The sequence below is a fragment of the Callionymus lyra genome, chromosome 6, assembly GCF_982586985.1.
Source record: "Callionymus lyra chromosome 6, fCalLyr1.hap1.1, whole genome shotgun sequence".
Classification (NCBI taxonomy): Eukaryota; Metazoa; Chordata; class Actinopteri; order Syngnathiformes; family Callionymidae; genus Callionymus; species Callionymus lyra.
In genome coordinates, this window is record NC_141823.1 from 1216535 (window position 1) to 1241534 (window position 25000).

Genomic DNA, 25000 nt, shown 5'->3' on the forward strand with positions numbered 1-25000 from the left:
TGAGTGACGGAGGTGAAGAGAGTGAAGGAGGTGAAGAGAGTGACGGAGGTGAAGAGAGTGACGGAGGTGAAGAGAGTGAAGGAGGTGAAGAGAGTGAAGGAGGTGAAGAGAGTGAAGGAGGTGAAGAGAGTGACGGAGGTGAAGAGAGTGAAGGAGGTGAAGAGAGTAAAGGAGGTGAAGAGAGTGACGGAGGTGAAGAGAGTGACGGAGGTGAAGAGAGTGATGGAGGTGAAGAGAGTGACGGAGGTGAAGAGAGTGAAGGAGGTGAAGACAGTGAAGGAGGTGAAGAGAGTGACGGAGGTGAAGTGAGTGACGGAGGTGAAGAGAGTGACGGAGGTGAAGAGAGTGACGGAGGTGAAGAGAGTGAAGGAGGTGAAGAGAGTGACGGAGGTGAAGAGAGTGAAGGAGGTGAAGAGAGTGACGGAGGTGAAGAGAGTGACGGAGGTGAAGAGAGTGACGGAGGTGAAGAGAGTGAAGGAGGTGAAGAGAGTGACGGAGGTGAAGAGAGTGACGGAGGTGAAGTGAGTGACGGAGGTGAAGAGAGTGACGGAGGTGAAGAGAGTGACGGAGGTGAAGACAGTGACGGAGGTGAAGAGAGTGACGGAGGTGAAGAGAGTGACAGAGGTGAAGAGAGTGACGGAGGTGAAGTGAGTGATGGAGGTGAAGAGAGTGACGGAGGTGAAGTGAGTGACGGAGGTGAAGAGAGTGAAGGAGGTGAAGAGAGTGACGGAGGTGAAGAGAGTGATGGAGGTGAAGTGAGTGACGGAGGTGAAGAGAGTGAAGGAGGTGAAGAGAGTGACGGAGGTGAAGAGAGTGACGGAGGTGAAGAGAGTGACGGAGGTGAAGAGAGTGAAGGAGGTGAAGAGAGTGACGGAGGTGAAGAGAGTGACGGAGGTGAAGTGAGTGACGGAGGTGAAGAGAGTGACGGAGGTGTAGAGAGTGACGGAGGTGAAGAGAGTGACGGAGGTGAAGTGAGTGACGGAGGTGAAGAGAGTGACGGAGGTGAAGAGAGTGACGGAGGTGAAGAGAGTGAAGGAGGTGAAGAGAGTGACGGAGGTGAAGAGAGTGACGGAGGTGAAGTGAGTGACGGAGGTGAAGAGAGTGACGGAGGTGTAGAGAGTGACGGAGGTGAAGAGAGTGACGGAGGTGAAGTGAGTGACGGAGGTGAAGAGAGTGACGGAGGTGAAGAGAGTGACGGAGGTGAAGAGAGTGACGGAGGTGAAGTGAGTGACGGAGGTGAAGAGAGTGAAGGAGGTGAAGAGAGTGACGGAGGTGAAGAGAGTAAAGGAGGTGAAGAGAGTGAAGGAGGTGAAGAGAGTAAAGGAGGTGAAGAGAGTGACGGAGGTGAAGAGAGTGACGGAGGTGAAGAGAGTGATGGAGGTGAAGAGAGTGACGGAGGTGAAGAGAGTGACGGAGGTGAAGAGAGTGAAGGAGGTGAAGTGAGTGAAGGAGGTGAAGAGAGTGACGGAGGTGAAGAGAGTGAAGGAGGTGAAGACAGTGAAGGAGGTGAAGAGAGTGACGGAGGTGAAGTGAGTGACGGAGGTGAAGAGAGTGAAGGAGGTGAAGAGAGTGACGGAGGTGAAGAGAGTGACGGAGGTGAAGTGAGTGACGGAGGTGAAGAGAGTGAAGGAGGTGAAGAGAGTGACAGAGGTGAAGAGAGTGACGGAGGTGAAGAGAGTGACGGAGGTGAAGAGAGTGACGGAGGTGAAGAGAGTGAAGGGTGAGTGACGGAGGTGAAGTGAGTGACGGAGGTGAAGAGAGTGAAGGAGGTGAAGTGAGTGACGGAGGTGAAGAGAGTGACGGAGGTGAAGTGAGTGACGGATGTGAAGAGAGTGACGGAGGTGAAGTGAGTGACGGAGGTGAAGTGAGTGACGGAGGTGAAGAGAGTGACGGAGGTGAAGAGAGTGACGGAGGTGAAGACAGTGACGGAGGTGAAGAGAGTGACGGAGGTGAAGAGAGTGACAGAGGTGAAGAGAGTGACGGAGGTGAAGTGAGTGATGGAGGTGAAGAGAGTGACGGAGGTGAAGTGAGTGACGGAGGTGAAGAGAGTGAAGGAGGTGAAGAGAGTGACGGAGGTGAAGAGAGTGATGGAGGTGAAGTGAGTGACGGAGGTGAAGAGAGTGAAGGAGGTGAAGAGAGTGACGGAGGTGAAGAGAGTGACGGAGGTGAAGAGAGTGACGGAGGTGAAGAGAGTGAAGGAGGTGAAGAGAGTGACGGAGGTGAAGAGAGTGACGGAGGTGAAGTGAGTGACGGAGGTGAAGAGAGTGACGGAGGTGTAGAGAGTGACGGAGGTGAAGAGAGTGACGGAGGTGAAGTGAGTGACGGAGGTGAAGAGAGTGACGGAGGTGAAGAGAGTGACGGAGGTGAAGAGAGTGAAGGAGGTGAAGAGAGTGACGGAGGTGAAGAGAGTGACGGAGGTGAAGTGAGTGACGGAGGTGAAGAGAGTGACGGAGGTGTAGAGAGTGACGGAGGTGAAGAGAGTGACGGAGGTGAAGTGAGTGACGGAGGTGAAGAGAGTGACGGAGGTGAAGAGAGTGACGGAGGTGAAGAGAGTGACGGAGGTGAAGTGAGTGACGGAGGTGAAGAGAGTGAAGGAGGTGAAGAGAGTGACGGAGGTGAAGAGAGTAAAGGAGGTGAAGAGAGTGAAGGAGGTGAAGAGAGTAAAGGAGGTGAAGAGAGTGACGGAGGTGAAGAGAGTGACGGAGGTGAAGAGAGTGATGGAGGTGAAGAGAGTGACGGAGGTGAAGAGAGTGACGGAGGTGAAGAGAGTGAAGGAGGTGAAGTGAGTGAAGGAGGTGAAGAGAGTGACGGAGGTGAAGAGAGTGAAGGAGGTGAAGACAGTGAAGGAGGTGAAGAGAGTGACGGAGGTGAAGTGAGTGACGGAGGTGAAGAGAGTGAAGGAGGTGAAGAGAGTGACGGAGGTGAAGAGAGTGACGGAGGTGAAGTGAGTGACGGAGGTGAAGAGAGTGAAGGAGGTGAAGAGAGTGACAGAGGTGAAGAGAGTGACGGAGGTGAAGTGAGTGACGGAGGTGAAGAGAGTGAAGGAGGTGAAGAGAGTGACGGAGGTGAGGACAGGTGAGGGACAGGTGAGGACAGGTGAGGACAGGTGAGCACAGGTGAGGACAGGTGAGGACAGGTGAGGGCAGGTGAGGACAGGTGAGGACAGGTGAGGGACAGGTGAGGACAGGTGAGGACAGGTGAGCACAGGTGAGGACAGGTGAGGACAGGTGAGGGACAGGTGAGGACAGGTGAGGACAGGTGAGGACAGGTGAGGACAGGTGAGGGACAGGTGAGGACAGGTGAGGACAGGTGAGCACAGGTGAGGACAGGTGAGGACAGGTGAGGGCAGGTGAGGACAGGTGAGCACAGGTGAGGGCAGGTGAGGACAGGTGAGGACAGGTGAGGGCAGGTGAGGGCAGGTGAGGACAGGTGAGGACAGGTGAGGACAGGTGAGGACAGGTGAGGACACCCATATGAGCACAACCTTAAGAAACATTAGAACCTGACCTTTTGGTTGCGACAGCTCGAGTTAGTCTAGAGTAACTTCTCGTCTTCTACTGAGAGTTCTGGGTCCAGGTCTCAACCTTGAACACCTCAATCTTCACCTCAGCAGCTGGTTCTACAGTCTCTCATCGCTGAGAACCATGGCCTCAGAGGAGTCCGACATCTGTGAACAGGCTGAGACCTCGAGGTGACTGAAGGTCATGGGTTCAGTGTCATGACTCGAACACATGTGGTCACTTACCCAGAAGCCCCTTGTCGGCGTTGGAGATGCACATGTCCTTCTCGGCGCTGGGCAGCACGAAGCCCACCACGAAGCCGTCCACGCCGTCGGCCATCAGGGCGAGGCCCAGCACCAGGAAGAGCGTCCACTGGAAGCGCCCGTGACCGCAGTCCTCCATGATGGACTCGTACTGCTCCGGCAGGTTCTCCTCCTCCTCCTGCTCGCCGGCCAGACGAGCTTTCCTCTTGGCCTCCAGCCGGGCCGCTCGCCGGGCCTCCTTGATCTCGTCGGGGTGAGGGACCCCCTGGTACTCGCCCTCGTACATCTGCTCGTCCTCGTCGGCGCCCTCCGTGGCATCGCTGCGAGCGTCCTCCTCCTGCGGCGGGTAGTCCACCTGGTACGGGTAACCTCCGTCCTGGGTGTAGGCGTAGTCGCCCCCTTCCGTCACCTGAGGGGTCACATTGTTCTGATAGGGGTCGTCCATGGTTCCTGCAGAGTGAGCTGAGAAGGTCCTGATGCGAAGAGTAAGTCTGGGTCACGGCTACAACATAATCCTGCAGAAGTCTGGTCCTGTCCAAGGTTCAAGGTCTCTTGTCTTCCTGACCCGTGGAGACCCACATGCTTTACCTGCAAAACAAGCACACCTGAGTGAAGGACCACAGACACATCTTCTCACATCTGGGAGGGTGAGATGGTCGATCAGATGATTCCATCCTGAGGTCTGGAGGTGCTTCACACTCTCAACTTAGATGGTTGAACTTCTTAAAGACTCTGAAGAAACAAAGACTTTCTTCTGGAATAAGACGATGTTTAGAAACTAAGAACATAAACATTGTGAGAAGATGCTCCATGTTCTTCTCTCGACTTGTTTACAGTAAAATCTCAAATGGACAGTCAAACGGGTCAGTCGTTGGTACCAGAACTCATATCTTAACTCCAGAACCTCTAGAGAAGAACTTTTATCTCAGCACGTGCATGAGAGACAAACCAACCCAGTCCACACGTCACTGCTCCATCCATGACCTCTGACCTCAGTCCTGTCACTTCCTGTTTCCATAACTAGAACATCCTCTATAGCCTGACCCGGTACCACACTGGACTGTTACCTTTGACCTTCAACACTCTATTCAGCCTCTCACACTTTGGTGGAAGCTCAAAGAGCAGGTCAATCTTCTGGAGGCAGGTCTAATGTCAGTGGAGAGTCTGGCTGGAAATATTGTATCTGTGAACGATGACCAACAACACTTTATAATAATGATGGGTTTGATTCCATCTCAAGCCCCAGGTAGCTGGGACAGTCAACACCCTGAGAGAAGTTACTACATTGACCATGAAATACTTCAGTTTTTAACAAGTTCCACTGAAGACCTGCAGGATATATAGTATGTGTTTGGACGTGTGCACTGGACTCTGGACTCTGGACTCTGGACTCTGGACTCTGGACTCTGGACTCTGGACACTGGACTCTGGACTCTGGACTCTGGACTCTGGACTCTGGACACTGGACTCTGGACTCTGGACTCTGGACTCTGGACTCTGGACACTGGACACTGGACTCTGGACTCTGGACTCTGGACTCTGGACTCTGGACTCTGGACACTGGACTCTGGACTCTGGACTCTGGACTCTGGACTCTGGACTCTGGACTCTGGACTCTGGACACTGGACTCTGGACTCTGGACTCTGGACTCTGGACTCTGGACTCTGGACTCTGGACTCTGGACTCTGGACTCTGGACACTGGACTCTGGACTCTGGACTCTGGACTCTGGACTCTGGACTCTGGACTCTGGACACTGGACTCTGGACTCTGGACTCTGGACTCTGGACTCTGGACTCTGGACTCTGGACACTGGACTCTGGACACTGGACTCTGGACTCTGGACTCTGGACTCTGGACTCTGGACACTGGACTCTGGACTCTGGACTCTGGACTCTGGACTCTGGACTCTGGACACTGGACTCTGGACTCTGGACTCTGAACTCTGGACTCTGGACACTGGACTCTGGACTCTGGACTCTGGACTCTGGACTCTGGACTCTGGACTCTGGACACTGGACTCTGGACTCTGGACTATGGACTCTGGACTATGGACTCTGGACTCTGGACACTGGACTCTGGACTCTGGACTCTGGACTCTGGACTCTGGACTCTGGACTCTGGACTCTGGACTCTGGACTCTGGACTATGGACTCTGAACTCTGGACTCTGGACTCTGGACTCTGGACTCTGGACTCTGGACTCTGGACTCTGGACTATGGACTCTGAACTCTGGACTCTGGACACTGTACTCTGGACTCTGGACTCTGGACTCTGGACTCTGGACTCTGGACACTGGACTCTGGACTCTGGACTCTGGACTCTGGACTCTGGACTCTGGACACTGGACTCTGGACTCTGGACTCTGGACTCTGGACTCTGGACTCTGGACACTGGACTCTGGACTCTGGACTCTGGACACTGGACTCTGGACTCTGGACTCTGGACTCTGGACTCTGGACTCTGGACACTGGACTCTGGACTCTGGACTCTGGACTCTGGACTCTGGACTCTGGACACTGGACTCTGGACTCTGGACTCTGGACTCTGGACACTGGACTCTGGACTCTGGACACTGGACTCTGGACTCTGGAGACCTTGAGACTGAGGCCTGAGGACCTTCCTCTCAGCACCTGCCGACACAGGCTGAATGGTGTGTCTGTGCTCTGGATCGGCGCAGAACGACCTTGTAATCCAGATTAAGAGGTTCTATGGTTCTTGCTGCCTCTGGAGCAGACGCGCCTCAGGAAGCGTGTCAGAGGATTAGAGTCTCTGGATGTGGAATGGATGGTAATGAAGCACCTTCACAGCTGCTGCTGACGTAACACCTGCTCCTGACCTGTCACTCAAACACAACCACTCTGGGGTCACTGGTCGTGTCGGACGTTGAAGATGTTTGAAGAAGAATCTTCTCAAGTGTTCCACGTCATGTGGATCATGAACAACGTTCAACATGATCTGGAGGTTCTCTGAAGGATCTGGTTCCAGCTGGTGTGTCTGTGGTAACAACTCCACGGATGAAACCACTTCACACCTCCACTCACAACGGAACATCTGTCTCTTCAAGGCCTTCACAGTTTGAATCAGTGAGAACTGCTTCAGAAGAAGCACCTGAGGAGGAGGAGGCGTCTGAGGTGAAGCCCATCAGGTGCTGACAGGAAGTGACATCATCGTAACAAGAGCCACCGACCGTTTTATTTCACCTCTGCTCTCCCCGAAGGAGCTCTGACAGACCAGCAGGGTCAAAGGTCAGTGTAGTCCCGGGTCCTAGACTGGTTATGTGGCCTCGAGTAAGTAGAAATGGACTCACCAGACTCGTGTCCTCGACGTGAAGACGCTTCAGGAACTCGGTGGAAAAATCAGTGTTTTGACGAGCGGCGCCGACATGTGTATCTGGAGGTCGAGCTGCAGCCGAGGATTAGCGTCCAGCCTGGATGCTCCGCCTACTTCACTCCCCCTCGCGCTCATCCCTGCACCAAACACCCGGAAAACTCCCCCAACTCTCCCCCGACCCTTGGTACGGTCCGCGTGAAGTGGCGTGAGGCCGAGGTCAGAGGTCAGAGGAGCAGGGTGAGGAGGAAGACCATGATGAAGGTCCAACTGTATCTTCAGAACAACATCTGAAGTGAGGAAGAAGTGGAGTCGACCAATCAGAGCCCAGATGTATAGAGAGTCAACGAAGACAAATAACTGACGACGAGCAGAAGGTCCTCATCGTATGTTCTGGCTCCTGATGAACCTCAAAACATCTTCACCATGACATGTTGACACTTAGAACCTCGGATGGAATGATCTTCTGAAGGAAACTGTCGTAGGTGCTCAGTGTGTGAAGGAATGAGATCATTGGTTTAGCAGGTCGTGAAGGTTCTTCTGAGGTTGAGCTTCTTATTTCAGTTCCTGAGCAACAACGTTCACGTGCAACAGTCTGAGGAACCTTATTTTATTTGGTTCACGTTCAACCGTGTGGACCAGCCCCCCCCCCCCCCCCCGCCCAGGACTTGGTTCGTCCTACAGTGGGACGTCCAGAGTAGATGTCTTCCACAGGGACAAAGCTCTCTAATCCGCAGGGCAGATAATTCGTGAGCAAAGAGGATTAGCTCCACCCCACAAAGCCATTGGCTAAATTTAGCCCCCGGTCCTCGCCTTGCAGGCAGTCCAGGCCCCGCCCACTTCCTCTACACCTAGTGGTCGCGTCGGATTAAATCATCCAGTCGTCGACTTGAAGGTCGCCTCCTCACACAGTTGACCTTCGCGCTCGACCTTCACCAAGGTCACGGCGTTAACGCAGGAGGGTGTCTCGAGAGGGGGGGGTGTGTGTGGGGGGGGGTCAAGGGTCGTCAACGTCACATGCTCATCAGTCCTGGTCTCAGCTCCACAAACACTCAGATGTTGATCCTGGAGGCTCAGTGTCTTCAGACATAACGTGACCCTCAAGAGGGACCAGATGGTCGTCGGGTTCTTTGTGTTAAGAATGTGGCGACACCCAAGAGTGGTCGAGTCTGAGGAACATGAGGAACATGAGGAACATGAGGAACATGAGGAACATGAGGAACATGAGGAACATGAGGAACATGAGGAACATGAGGAACATGAGGAACAGTCGTGTGTTCGGACCAGAGCGAACAAATGAACGAGTCTCAGGGAAACATGTTGTTCTTCTAATGCTGCTGCAGTGAATGAGAGACGAGGTGAGGAGACCACAGCGACCACAGCCATTGGTCCACTGAGGTCAGCTGACCTGCTGTGGGTGTGATGAGAAGATCACACTCGTGCACGAGTACACAACGGTCTCAGGCTGTGATGCAGAGAGTGTTGGCGTGTCCACTGGTCCACTAATCCTGCAGGAGATCAGCAGGATTAGAGCTGCAGATGTGCCTGACACCTGCTGGTCGAGCCCGGAACTGAGCGTCCACTCAAGGTCACGACCCTCTGTGTGTCTGTCATGTGACTTATGTGACGTCACTGCAGACGAGGTCAACGAAGTCAAACACAGAGTTTGTTAGTTAAGGTAGAATCTTCATTATCACAGTGTTTGTCCTGCTCATATCTTATCTCCAACACCTTTGAAGGCCACGAACATCTACTTTCATTAGAACCATGTCAAGGCCACGAACATCTACTTTCATTAGATCCATCTTAAGGCAACAAACATCTACTTTCATTGGAACCATGTCAAGGCCACGAACATCTACTTTCATTAGATCCATCTTAAGGCAACAAACATCTACTTTCATTGGAACCATGTCAAGGCCACGAACATCTACTTTCATTAGATCCATCTTAAGGCAACAAACATCTACTTTCATTGGAACCATCTTAAGGCAACAAACATCTACTTTCATTGGAACCATCTTAAGGCCACGAACATCAACTCTGATTGGAACCATCTTAAGGTCACAAACATCTACTTTCATTGGAACCATCTTAAGGTCACAAACATCTACTCTGATTGAAACCATCTTAAGGTCACGAACATCTACTCTGATTGGAACCATCTTAAGGTCACGAACATCTACTCTGATTGGAACCATCTTAAGGCCACGAACATCTACTCTGATTGGATCAATCTTAAAGCCACGAACATCTACTCTGATTGAAACCATCTTAAGGTCACGAACATGTACTCTGATTGGATCCATCTTAAGGCCACAAACATCTACTTTCATTAGAACCATGTCAAGGCCACGAACATCTACTTTCATTAGAACCATGTCAAGGCCACATACATCTACTTTCATTTGAACCATCTTAAGGTCACGAACATGTACTCTGATTGGAAACATCTTAAGGCCATGAACATCTACTCTGATTGGAAATATTTAAGGTCACGAACATCTACTCTGATTGGAACCATCTTAAGGTCACGAACATCTACTCTGATTGGAAACATCTTAAGGTCACGAACATCTACTCTGATTGGAACTATCTTAAGGCCACAAACATCTACTTTCATTGGAACCATCTTAAGGTCACGAACATCTATTTTAATTGGAACGATCTCAAGGCCACAAACATCTACTTTCATTAGAACCATGTCAAGGCCACGAAGATCTACTTTCTTTGGAACCATCTTAAGGCCTCAAACATCTACTTTCATTGGAACCATCTTAAGGTCACGAACATCTATTTTAATTGGAACGATCTCAAGGCCACAAACATCTACTTTTCATTAGAACCATCTCAAGGGCACGAACATCTACTTTCATTGGAACCATCTTAAGGCCTCAAACATCTACTTTCATTGGAACCATCTTAAGGCCTCAAACATCTACTTTCATTAGAACCATCTTAAGGCCTCAAACATCTACTTTCATTAGAACCATGTCAAGGCCACGAACATCTACTTTCATTAGAACCATGTCAAGGCCACGAACATCTACTTTCATTGGAACCATCTTAAGGTCATAAACATCTACTTTCATTGGAACCATCTTAAGGCCATAAACATCTACTTTCATTAGAACCAGCTTAAGGCCTCAAACATCTACTTTCATTAGAACCATGTCAAGGCCACGAACATCTACTTTCATTGGAACCATCTTAAGGCCTCAAACATCTACTTTCATTAGAACCATGTCAAGGCCACGAACATCTACTTTCATTGGAACCATCTTAAGGCCTCAAACATCTACTTTCATTAGAACCATGTCAAGGCCACGAACATCTACTTTCATTGGAACCATCTTAAGGCCTCAAACATCTACTTTCATTAGAACCATGTCAAGGCCACGAACATCTACTTTCATTGGAACCATCTTAAGGCCTTAAACATCTACTTTCATTAGAACCATCTTGAGGCCTCAAACATCTACTTTCATTAGAACCATCTTAAGGCCTCAAACATCTACTTTCATTAGAACCATGTCAAGGCCACGAACATCTACTTTCATTTGAACCATCTTAAGGCCTCAAACATCTACTTTCATTAGAACCATGTCAAGGCCACGAACATCTACTTTCATTGGAGCCATCTTAAGGCCTCAAACATCTACTTTCATTAGAACCATGTCAAGGCCACGAACATCTACTTTCATTGGAACCATCTTAAGGCATCAAACATCTACTTTCATTAGAACCATGTCAAGGCCACGAACATCTACTTTCATTGGAACCATCTTAAGGCCTCAAACAAATACTTTCATTTGAACCATCTTAAGGCCTCAAACATCTACTTTCATTAGAACCATGTCAAGGCCACGAACATCTACTTTCATTGGAACCATCTTAAGGCCTCAAACATCTACTTTCATTAGAACCATGTCAAGGCCACGAACATCTACTTTCATTGGAACCATCTTAAGGCCTCAAACATCTACTTTCATTAGAACCATGTCAAGGCCACGAACATCTACTTTCATTGGAACCATCTTAAGGTCATAAACATCTACTTTCATTGGAACCATCTTAAGGCCATAAACATGTACTTTCATTAGAACCATCTTAAGGCCACGAACATCTACTTTCATTGGAACCATCTTAAGGCCTCAAACATCTACTTTCATTAGAACCATGTCAAGGCCACGAACATCTACTTTCATTGGAACCATCTTAAGGTCATAAACATCTACTTTCATTGGAACCATCTTAAGGCCATAAACATGTACTTTCATTAGAACCATCTTAAGGCCACAAACATCTACTTTCATTAGAACCATCTTAAGGCCTCAAACATCTACTTTCATTATAACCATGTCAAGGCCACGAACATCTACTTTCATTGGAACCATCTTAAGGTCATAAACATCTACTTTCATTGTAACCATCTTAAGGCCATAAACATCTACTTTCATTAGAACCATCTTAAGGCCTCAAACATCTACTTTCATTAGAACCATGTCAAGGCCACGAACATCTACTTTCATTGGAAGCATCTTAAGGTCATACACATCTACTTTCATTAGAACCATCTCAAGGCCTCAAACATCTACTTTCATTAGAACCATGTCAAGGCCACGAACATCTACTTTCATTGGAACCATCTTAAGGCCACGAACATCTACTTTCATTGGAGCCATCTTAAGGACACGAACATCTACTTTCATTGGAGCCATCTTAAGGCCTCAAACATCTACTTTCATTAGAACCATGTCAAGGCCACGGACATCTACTTTCATTAGAACCATCTTAAGGCCTCAAACATCTACTTTCATTAGAACCATGTCAAGGCCACGAACATCTACTTTCATTAGAACCATCTTAAGGCCTCAAACATCTACTTTCATTAGAACCATGTCAAGGCCACGAACATCTACTTTCATTGGAACCATCTTAAGGTCATAAACATCTACTTTCATTAGAACCATCTTAAGGCCTCAAACATCTACTTTCATTAGAACCATGTCAAGGCCACAAACATCTACTTTCATTGGAGCCATCTTAAGGCCTCAAACATCTACTTTCATTAGAACCATGTCAAGGCCACGAACATCTACTTTCATTAGAACCATCTTAAGGCCTCAAACATCTACTTTCATTAGAACCATGTCAAGGCCACGAACATCTACTTTCATTGGAGCCATCTTAAGGCCTCAAACATCTACTTTCATTGGAACCATCTTAAGGCCACGAGACAGGACTGTAGACAAAGAAACTGGAGGTTTGAGTTTCACACAAATAATCCACAGAAGAACAAAACTAACGTAGGACAACACGAGACTGGAGGACGGACAGATCTGATGAAGACAAGAACTGATGAAGAGTCAGATCCAGGAGATGGAAGCCTGGACTCACCAGAGACTCTGGAGACACCAGGGGTTAACACCCGAACAAACAGGTGCCTGAACAAGCAACAACACTCTGGAAACTTCAGGAATGAAGGTCACGAATCTTCTGACGCTTCTCCAAAAGAAGGTCGTCCGCTGACTCGCTGTCGCCTGCTGTCAATCATGTTTGAGCCGTCAGTCAAACACCAGGAGAACTTTGTTAGGTGTCAAGAGAAACGGAGACGACGAGGCCACGGACACGTGGATCAAATATTTGTCGCTGCAGAAGATCAGACTTGAAGGCGCCGAGCTCAGGAGGTCACGCGTCTCACCTGTCGGAGCGACCTGCGACCTCAGGAGCGTGTCTCTGAGCTTCCTCCACCAGGGGGCAGCGTTCACCTTCCTTTCCTTCGCTCCAGGTGTGTGTCAGACGGACGATAGCGCCCCCTGATGGTCCGTGAGAACATCTGTTGTCTGGACCAGAAGAAGCTCACGAGCGCTTCACTGTTGACACCTACGAGACGGGTGTGATCTTCACCTAAAATTAGACTGTGGTATCCAAGAGTCACTGAGAGCTATAGAACGATTCTTTAATCCCAGTCATGTGACTTGATCTGAATAAGTTTGAGTAATTATGAGTAATTATGAGTAAATATGAGTAATTACGAGTAATTACGAGTAATTATGAGTAAATATGAGTAATTATTAATAAATATGAGTAATTACGAGTAATTATGAGTAATTATGAGTAATTATGAGTAAATATGAGTAATTATGAGTAAATATGAGTAATTATTAATAAATATGAGTAATTACGAGTAATTATGAGCAATTATGAGTAATTATGAATAATTATGAGTAATTATGAGTAATTATTAATGAATATGAGTAATTACGAGTAATTATGAGTAAACATGAGTAATTATGAGTAAATATGAGTAATTATTAATAAATATGAGTAATTACGAGTAATTACGAGTAATTATGAGTAATTATGAGTAATTATGAGTAAATATGAGTAATTATGAGTAATTATGAGTAATTATGAGTAAATATGAGTAATTATGAGTAAATATGAGTAATTATTAATAAATATGAGTAATTACGAGTAATTACGAGTAATTATGAGTAAATATGAGTAATTATGAGTAAATATGAGTAATTATTAATAAATATGAGTAATTACGAGTAATTATGAGTAATTATTAATAAATATGAGTAATTACGAGTAATTATGAGTAATTATGAGTAATTATGAGTAAATATGAGTAATTATGAGTAAATATGAGTAATTATTAATAAATATGAGTAATTACGAGTAATTATGAGCAATTATGAGTAATTATGAATAATTATGAGTAATTATGAGTAATTATGAGTAATTATTAATGAATATGAGTAATTACGAGTAATTATGAGTAAACATGAGTAATTATGAGTAAATATGAGTAATTATTAATAAATATGAGTAATTACGAGTAATTACGAGTAATTATGAGTAATTATGAGTAATTATGAGTAATTATGAGTAATTATGAGTAAATATGAGTAATTATGAGTAATTATGAGTAATTATGAGTAAATATGAGTAATTATGAGTAAATATGAGTAATTATTAATAAATATGAGTAATTACGAGTAATTACGAGTAATTATGAGTAAATATGAGTAATTATGAGTAAATATGAGTAATTATTAATAAATATGAGTAATTACGAGTAATTATGAGCAATTATGAGTAATTATGAATAATTATGAGTAATTATGAGTAATTATTAATGAATATGAGTAATTACGAGTAATTATGAGTAATTATGAGTAATTATGAGTAAATATGAGTAATTATGAGTAAATATGAGTAATTATTAATAAATATGAGTAATTACGAGTAATTATGAGTAATTATGAGTAAATATGAGTAATTATGAGTAAATATGAGTAATTATTAATAAATATGAGTAATTACGAGTAATTACGAGTAATTATGAGTAATTATGAGTAATTATGAGTAATTATGAGTAAATATGAGTAATTATTAATAAATATGAGTAATTACGAGTAATTACGAGTAATTATGAGTAAATATGAGTAATTATGAGTAAATATGAGTAATTATGAGTAAATATGAGTAATTATTAATAAATATGAGTAATTACGAGTATTTATGAGTAATTACGAGTATTTATGAGCAATTATGAGTAATTATGAATAATTATGAGTAATTATGAGTAATTATGAGTAATTATGAGTAATTATGAGTAATTATTAATGAATATGAGTAATTACGAGTAATTATGAGTAATTATGAGTAATTATGAGTAATTATGAGTAATTATGAGTAAATATGAGTAATTACGAGTAATTATGAGTAATTATGAGTAAATATGAGTAATTATGAGTAATTATGAGTAATTACGAGTAATTATGAGTAATTATTAATAAATATGAGTAATTACGAGTAATTATGAGTAATTATGAGTAATTATGAGTAAATATGAGTAATTATGAGTAAATATGAGTAATTATTAATAAATATGAGTAATTACGAGTAATTATGAGCAATTATGAGTAATTATGAATAATTATGAGTAATTATGAGTAATTATGAGTAATTATTAATGAATATGAGTAATTACGAGTAATTATGAGTAAACATGAGTAATTATGAGTAAATATGAGTAATTATTAATAAATATGAGTAATTACGAGTAATTACGAGTAATTATGAGTAATTATGAGTAATTATGAGTAAATATGAGTAATTATGAGTAATTATGAGTAATTATGAGTAAATATGAGTAATTATGAGTAAATATGAGTAATTATTAATAAATATGAGTAATTACGAGTAATTACGAGTAATTATGAGTAAATATGAGTAATTATGAGTAAATATGAGTAATTATTAATAAATATGAGTAATTACGAGTAATTATGAGTAATTATTAATAAATATGAGTAATTACGAGTAATTATGAGCAATTATGAGTAATTATGAATAATTATGAGTAATTATGAGTAATTATTAATGAATATGAGTAATTACGAGTAATTATGAGTAATTATGAGTAATTATGAGTAAATATGAGTAAATATGAGTAATTATGAGTAAATATGAGTAATTATTAATAAATATGAGTAATTACGAGTAATTACGAGTAATTATGAGTAATTATGAGTAAATATGAGTAATTATGAGTAAATATGAGTAATTATTAATAAATATGAGTAATTACGAGTAATTACGAGTAATTATGAGTAATTATGAGTAATTATGAGTAAATATGAGTAATTATTAATAAATATGAGTAATTACGAGTAATTACGAGTAATTATGAGTAAATATGAGTAATTATGAGTAAATATGAGTAATTATGAGTAAATATGAGTAATTATTAATAAATATGAGTAATTACGAGTATTTATGAGCAATTATGAGTAATTATGAATAATTATGAGTAATTATGAGTAATTATGAGTAATTATGAGTAAATATGAGTAAATATGAGTAATTATGAGTAAATATGAGTAATTATTAATAAATATGAGTAATTACGAGTAATTACGAGTAATTATGAGTAATTATGAGTAAATATGAGTAATTATGAGTAAATATGAGTAATTATTAATAAATATGAGTAATTACGAGTAATTACGAGTAATTATGAGTAATTATGAGTAATTATGAGTAAATATGAGTAATTATTAATAAATATGAGTAATTACGAGTAATTACGAGTAATTATGAGTAAATATGAGTAATTATGAGTAAATATGAGTAATTATGAGTAAATATGAGTAATTATTAATAAATATGAGTAATTACGAGTATTTATGAGCAATTATGAGTAATTATGAATAATTATGAGTAATTATGAGTAATTATGAGTAATTATGAGTAATTATTAATGAATATGAGTAATTACGAGTAATTATGAGTAATTATGAGTAATTATGAGTAATTATGAGTAAATATGAGTAATTATGAGTAAATATGAGTAATTACGAGTAATTATGAGTAAATATGAGTAATTATGAGTAAATATGAGTAATTATTTATAAATATGAGTAATTACGAGTAATTATGAGCAATTATGAGTAATATGAATAATTATGAGTAAATATTAATGAATATGAGTAATTACGAGTAATTATGAGTAATTATGAGTAGATATGAGTAATTATGAGTAAATATGAGTAATTATTAATAAATATGAGTAATTACGAGTAATTACGAGTAATTATGAGTAATTATGAGTAAATATGAGTAATTATTAATAAATATGAGTTATTACGAGTAATTATGAGCAATTATGAGTAATTATGAGTAATTATGAGTAATTATTAATGAATATGAGTAATTACGAGTAATTATGAGTAATTATGAGTAATTATGAGTAATTATGAGTACATATGAGTAATTATGAGTAAATATGAGTAATTACGAGTAATTATGAGTAATTATGAGTAAATATGAGTAATTATGAGTAAATATGAGTAATTATTAATAAATATGAGTAATTACGAGTAATTATGAGCAATTATGAGTAATATGAATAATTATGAGTAATTATGAATGAATATGAGTAATTACGAGTAATTATGAGTAATTATGAGTAAATATGAGTAATTACGAGTAATTATGAGTAATTATGAGTAAATATGAGTAATTATGAGTAAATATGAGTAATTATTAATAAATATGAGTAATTACGAGTAATTATGAGTAATTATGAGTAATTATGAGTAAATATGAGTAATTATTAATAAATATGAGTAATTACGAGTAATTACTCATAATTATGAGTAATTATTAATAAATATGAGTAATTATGAGTAATTATGAGTAATTATTAATAAATATGAGTAATTATGAGTAAATATGAGTAATTATTAATAAATATGAGTAATTACGAGTAATTATGAGTAATTATGAATAATTATGAGTAATTATGAGTAATTATGAATAAATATGAGTAATTATGAATAAATATGAGTAATTACGAGTAATTATGAGTAATTATGAATAAATATGAGTAATTATGAATAATATGAGTAATTACGAGTAATTATGAGTAATTATGAGTAATTATGAATAATATGAGTAATTACGAGTAATTACTCATATTAATAATAATTGGTAAGTCATTTTAAGTTGTTTCTATTACTCACCACCACTAGGTGGCGCTATAATGCGACAGATGGTCAATTCAATTCAATTCAATTTTATTTCAAGTGTCTTATCATAACAAAGTTATCTCAAGACACTATACAGTTGAAATAAGACTACAGTTGATTAAGGAAAAATAGATCCAGCAATTCAACAAAGATCCAGACACAGGGGCTGAAGCCGCGGCAGGAACCCGCGGGAGACCAGGACCCGGCAGGCGAGATAACCACCAGATCCGACCCCAAACACCAGCGAGAAGGCGGACCGGGGGCGCGAGAGGGCGAGCACAGGCGAGGACAGAGGTCAGAGGGTGTTTCTAGGTCAAGGGTCAATGATGACGTGATGAAGAGAACACGTCGAGGTGTTGTACCTCACAGTGACACCACCAGAGGGCGCTGCCGCTCCGCGGCCAGATGCTGTGATCGCGTCTGAACTCTGGTTTCCTCCCATGAGCCTCAGCGCGTGCAGCTGTCGATCACTCTCAGGTTGTTCAGATCGTCCCCTGCCTGTCACCCTGGGTAGCCAGGACGTCATTGTGAGGCTTCAACATTTCTCTGACACGTGTGAGGTTTGTTTATAAATACTTTAATAATATTAATAATATTATTATTTTACACTCGATCGACCATTTAAATCATTTAAGTTTGTAATTTTTTAACTTTTGTAACTTTTGTAACTTTTTATTTTTCAAACTCGCGAGTTGGATCTGGCGCATGCGCGGTGGCGCGGCTGCAGGCTCCGCCCCCTGGGTTGTCCCTGGAAACCCAAACTAACAAGTGGCTCAGAACAAGTTCTGATCCCGAACCTGTGGCTGGACCTCGATCCTTCTGGACCTTTGGATCCACTGACCGCTCCACACCAACACGGAACCGGGCCAGGGAGGCTTGTTATGGTTCTGCCGGGTCCAGCGAGAGTTCCGGTTCTGGTGAGTCCATCAGAGGTTCGTGTGTCGTCATCAGAACCAGCGAGCGAGAGTTAGCATCACAGTTAGCTTGTTAGCATCAGGATATGAATCCTCCGTCAGCGAAGATGTTTATTAATGTTAAATTTAATGTTTATTAATGTTTATTTAATGTTTAATTTAATGTTTAATTTAATGTTTAATTTAATGTTTATTTAATGTTTAATTTAATGTTTAATTTAATGTTTATTTAATGTTTAATTTAATTTTTAATTTAATGTTTAATATAATGTTTATTTAATGTTTGATTTAATGTTTAATTTAATGTTTAATTTAATGTTTATTTAATGTTTAATTTAATGTTTAATTTAATGTTTAATTTAATGTTTAATTTAATGTTTATTTAATGTTTAATTTAATGTTTAATATAATGTTTATTTAATGTTTGATTTAATGTTTAATTTAATGTTTAATTTCATGTTTATTTAATGTCTAATTGATGTCTAATTGACGTCTAATTAATGTATATTTAATGTTTAATTTAATGTTTGATTAATGTTTATTTAAAGTTTAATTTATTTTTTTATTTAATGTTTAATTTAATTTGTAATTAATTGTTAATTTAATGTTTAATTTAATGTTTAATTATTGTTTAATTTAATAAATATAATTAAAACTATCAAATTAAAAATGTCAAAAATGAGGAAAAACAAAAGAATTTCAATCATTTGTTAAATTAAAACAAATGTAAATCAATAACCGCAGATGTTTGTTTGAACACGTGACTCGTGTCTGACCTCGTGACACCTGCGGATGTGATGAGGGTCAAAGTTCACGGGTCAATAGAGTTCTCTGGTCAATAGAGTTCTCTGGTTAATAGAGTTCTCTGGTTGATAAAGTTCAATAAAGTTCTCTGGTCGATAATGGACGATAAAGTTCTCTGGTCGATAAAGTTCTCTGGTCGATAAAGTTCTCTGGTCGATAAAGTTCTCTGGTCGATAAAGGACAATAAAGTTCTCTGGTCGATAAAGTTCTCTGGTCGATAAAGTTCTCTGGTCGATAAAGTTCTCTGGTCGATAAAGTTCTCTGGTCGATAAAGGACAATAAAGTTCTCTGGTCGATAAAGGACAATAAAGTTCTCTGGTCGATAAAGTTCTCTGGTCGATAAAGTTCTCTGGTCGATAAAGTTCTCTGGTCGATAAAGGACAATAAAGTTCTCTGGTCGATAAAGGACAATAAAGTTCTCTGGTCGATAAAGCTCTCTGGTCGATAAAGTTCTCTGGTCGATAAAGTTCTCTGGTCGATAAAGGACAATAAAGTTCTCTGGTCGATAATGGACGATAAAGTTCTCTGGTCGATAAAGTTCTCTGGTCGATAAAGGACAATAAAGTTCTCTGGTCGATAAAGGACAATAAAGTTCTCTGGTCGATAAAGGACGATAAAGTTCTCTGGTCGATAAAGGACGATAAAGTTCTCTGGTCGATAAAGGACAATAAAGTTCTCTGGTCGATAAAGGACAATAAAGTTCTCTGGTCGATAAAGGACGATAAAGTTCTCTGGTCGATAAAGGACGATAAAGTTCTCTGGTCGATAAAGGTCGATAAAGTTCTCTGGTCGATAAAGGTCGATAAAGTTCTCTGGTCGATAAAGGACGATAAAGTTCTCTGGTCGATAAAGGTCGATAAAGTTCTCTGGTCGATAAAGGACGATAAAGTTCTCTGGTCGATAAAGGTCAATAAAGTTCTCTGGTCAATAAAGGTCGATAAAGTTCTCTGGTCGATAAAGGTCGATAAAGTTCTCTGGTCAATAAAGGTCGATAAAGTTCTCTGGTTGATAAAGGTCGATAAAGTTCTCTGGTCGATAAAGTTCTCTGGTCGATAAAGGTCGATAAAGTTCTCTGGTCGATAAAGGTCGATAAAGTTCTCTGGTCAATAAAGGTCGATAAAGTTCTCTGGTCAATAAAGGTCGATAAAGTTCTCAGGTCGATAAAGTTCTCTGGTCGATAAAGGTCGATAAAGTTCTCTGGTCAATAAAGGTCGATAAAGTTCTCTGGTCGATAAAGTTCTCTGGTTGATAAAGTTCGATAAAGTTCTCTGGTCGATAAAGGACGATAAAGTTCTCTGGTCGATAAAGGTCGATAAAGTTCTCTGGTCGATAAAGGTCGATAAAGTTCTCTGGTCAATAAAGGTCGATAAAGTTCTCTGGTCGATAAAGGTCGATAAAGTTCTCTGGTCAATAAAGGTCGATAAAGTTCTCTGGTCAATAAAGGTCGATAAAGTTCTCTGGTCGATAAAGGTCGATAAAGTTCTCTGGTCAATAAAGGTCGATAAAGTTCTCTGGTCGATAAAGGTCGATAAAGTTCTCTGGTCGATAAAGTTCTCTGTTTGATAAAGTTCGATAAAGTTCTCTGGTCGATAAAGTTCTCTGGTCGATAAAGTTCTCTGGTTGATAAAGTTCGATAAAGTTCTCTGGTCGATAAAGTTCTCTGGTCGATAAAGTTCTCTGGTTGATAAAGTTCTTTGGTCGATAAAGTTCTCTGGTCGATAAAGGTCGATAAAGTTCTCTGGTCGATAAAGTTCTCTGGTTGATAAAGTTCGATAAAGTTCTCTGGTCGATAAAGGACGATAAAGTTCTCTGGTCGATAAAGGTCGATAAAGTTCTCTGGTCGATAAAGGTCGATAAAGTTCTCTGGTCAATAAAGGTCGATAAAGTTCTCTGGTCGATAAAGGTCGATAAAGTTCTCTGGTCAATAAAGGTCGATAAAGTTCTCTGGTCAATAAAGGTCGATAAAGTTCTCTGGTCGATAAAGGTCGATAAAGTTCTCTGGTCAATAAAGGTCGATAAAGTTCTCTGGTCGATAAAGGTCGATAAAGTTCTCTGGTCGATAAAGTTCTCTGTTTGATAAAGTTCGATAAAGTTCTCTGGTCGATAAAGTTCTCTGGTCGATAAAGTTCTCTGGTTGATAAAGTTCGATAAAGTTCTCTGGTCGATAAAGTTCTCTGGTCGATAAAGTTCTCTGGTTGATAAAGTTCTTTGGTCGATAAAGTTCTCTGGTCGATAAAGGTCGATAAAGTTCTCTGGTCGATAAAGTTCTCTGGTTGATAAAGTTCGATAAAGTTCTCTGGTCGATAAAGTTCTCTGGTTGATAAAGTTCGATAAAGTTCTCTGGTCGATAAAGTTCTCTGGTCGATAAAGTTCTCTGGTTGATAAAGTTCTCTGGTCGATAAAGTTCTCTGGTCGATAAAGTTCTTTGGTCAATAAAGGTCGATAAAGTTCTCTGGTCGATAAAGTTCTCTGGTTGATAAAGTTCTCTGGTTGATAAAGTTCTCTGGTCGATAAAGTTCACTGGTTGATAAAGTTCTCTGGTCGATAAAGTTCTCTGGTCGATAAAGTTCTCTGGTCGATAAAGTTCTTTGGTCAATAAAGGTCGATAAAGTTCTCTGGTCGATAAAGTTCTCTGGTTGATAAAGTTCTCTGGTCGATAAAGTTCTCTGGTTGATAAAGTTCTCTGGTTGATAAAGTTCTCTGGTCGATAAAGTTCTCTGTTTGATAAAGTTCTCTGGTCGATAAAGTTCTCTGGTCGATAAAGTTCTCTGGTCGATAAAGTTCTTTGGTCAATAAAGGTCGATATTGTTCTCTGGTCGATAAAGTTCTCTGGTTGATAAAGTTCTCTGGTCGATAAAGTTCTCTGGTTGATAAAGTTCTCTGGTCGATAAAGTTCTCTGGTCGATAAAGTTCTCTGGTCGATAAAGTTCTTTGGTCAATAAAGGTCGATAAAGTTCTCTGGTTGATAAAGTTCTCTGGTTGATAAAGTTCTCTGGTCGATAAAGTTCTCTGGTCGATAAAGTTCTCTGGTTGATAAAGTTCGATAAAGTTCTCTGGTCGATAAAGTTCTCTGGTCGATAAAGTTCTCTGGTTGATAAAGTTCTCTGGTCGATAAAGTTCTCTGGTCGATAAAGTTCTTTGGTCAATAAAGGTCGATAAAGTTCTCTGGTTGATAAAGTTCTCTGGTTGATAAAGTTCTCTGGTCGATAAAGTTCTCTGGTTGATAAAGTTCTCTGGTCGATAAAGTTCTCTGGTTGATAAAGTTCTCTGGTCGATAAAGTTCTCTGGTTGATAAAGTTCTCTGGTCGATAAAGTTCTCTGGTTGATAAAGTTCTCTGGTCGATAAAGTTCTCTGGTCGATAAAGTTCTTTGGTCAATAAAGTTCTCTGGTCGATAAAGTTCTCTGGTCGATAAAGTTCTCTGGTTGATAAAGTTCTCTGGTCGATAAAGTTCTCTGGTCAATGAAGTGTGTTGTTAACTATCACACACTACAACAACACAACTGTGTTCCTGGATGAAGTGAGTTGTTAACTATCACACACTACAACAACACAACTGTGTTCCTGGATGAAGTGTGTTGTTAACTATCACACACTACAACAACACAACTGTGTTCCTGGATGAAGTGTGTTGTTAACTATCACACACTACAACAACACAACTGTGTTCCTGGATGAAGTGTGTTGTTAACTATCACACACTACAACAACACAACTGTGTTCCTGGATGAAGTGTGTTGTTAACTATCACACACTACAACAACACAACTTTGTTCCTGGATGAAGTGTGTTGTTAACTATCACACACTACAACAACACAACTTTGTTCCTGGATGAAGTGTGTTGTTAACTATCACACACTACAACAACACAACTGTGTTACTGGATGAAGTGTGTTGTTAACTATCACACACTACAACAACACAACTGATGTTGTTAACTATCACACACTACAACAACACAACTGTGTTACTGGATGAAGTGTGTTGTTAACTATCACACACTACAACAACACAACTGTGTTCCTGGATGAAGTGTGTTGTTAACTATCACACACTACAACAACACAACTGTGTTACTGGATGAAGTGTGTTGTTAACTATCACACACAGCAACAACACAACTGTTTTCCTGGATGAAGTGTGTTGTTAACTATCACACACAACAACAACACAACTGTTTTCCTGGATGAAATGTGTTGTTAACTATCACACACTACAACAACACAACTGTTGTTGTTAACTATCACACACTACAACAACACAACTGATGTTGTTAACTATCACACACTACAACAACACAACTGATGTTGTTAACTATCACACACTATAACAACACAACTGATGTTGTTAACTATCACACACTACAACAACACAACTGTGTTCCTGGATGAAGTGTGTTGTTAACTATCACACACTACAACAACACAACTGATGTTGTTAACTATCACACACTACAACAACACAACTGATGTTGTTTACTATCACACACTACAACAACACAACTGATGTTGTTAACTCTCACACACTACAACAACACAACTGATGTTGTTAACTCTCACACACTACAACAACACAACTGATGTTGTTAACTCTCACACACTACAACAACACAACTGATGTTGTTAACTATCACACACTACAACAACACAACTGATGTTGTTAACTATCACACACTACAACAACACAACTGATGTTGTTAACTCTCACACACTACAACAACACAACTGATGTTGTTAACTATCACACACTACAACAACACAACTGATGTTGTTAACTATCACACACTACAACAACACAACTGATGTTGTTAACTATCACACACTACAACAACACAACTGATGTTGTTAACTCTCACACACTACAACAACACAACTGATGTTGTTAACTATCACACACTACAACAACACAACTGATGTTGTTAACTCTCACACACTACAACAACACAACTGATGTTGTTAACTCTCACACACTACAACAACACAACTGATGTTGTTAACTATCACACACTACAACAACACAACTGATGTTGTTAACTATCACACACTACAACAACACAACTGATGTTGTTAACTCTCACACACTACAACGACACAACTGATGTTGTTAACTCTCACACACTACAACAACACAACTGATGTTGTTAACTATCACACACTACAACAACACAACTGATGTTGTTAACTCTCACACACTACAACAACACAACTGATGTTGTTAACTATCACACACTACAACAACACAACTGATGTTGTTAACTCTCACACACTACAACAACACAACTGATGTTGTTAACTATCACACACTACAGCAACACAACTGATGTTGTTAACTCTCACATAGTAACTCATCTCCAGACTCAGGTACTTCCTGGTCCTCACAGATCAAGGTCCAGATCACTATCTCTGCTGGTCTGAGGTTCTTCCTGATGACGAGGTGTGTCTCCGTCACTGAAGCTTTGGCTCCATGTTTGTTCTGAAGGTCACACCAGTGAACATCCATTTCCTGCTCAGAGACCGAGTGTTAAAGAGTCTGCAGACACACACTCCCACAATGCACTGCAACAACTGAGGTTCTAGGAAGCTTTGGTTTGAGATCCAGACTGAGTCGTGATGCGTCCAGTGGACTGTTGTCCTTCACT

The 25000-nt window shown here is 40.8% G+C and overlaps 2 protein-coding genes across 6 annotated transcripts in view; one reads left to right on the top strand and one right to left on the bottom strand.

The window, feature by feature from the left end:
* sv2ba (synaptic vesicle glycoprotein 2Ba) overlaps nucleotides 1-4266 on the bottom strand; it is a 20108-nt gene extending 15842 nt beyond the window's left edge. The window contains exon 1 of the mRNA XM_087793458.1: nucleotides 3746-4266. Within this exon, the coding sequence (XP_087649584.1) occupies nucleotides 3746-4208 (463 nt within the window). The 5' untranslated portion in view covers nucleotides 4209-4266. The remainder of the gene's footprint in view (nucleotides 1-3745) is intronic.
* Nucleotides 4267-18421: 14155 nt separating this feature from the next.
* akap13a (A-kinase anchoring protein 13a) overlaps nucleotides 18422-25000 on the top strand; it is a 116138-nt gene continuing 109559 nt past the window's right edge. For all 5 annotated transcript variants that reach the window (XM_087792995.1, XM_087792997.1, XM_087792998.1 and 2 more), the window contains exon 1: nucleotides 18422-18560. The gene's annotated coding sequence lies outside the window, so the exon portion shown is untranslated. The remainder of the gene's footprint in view (nucleotides 18561-25000) is intronic.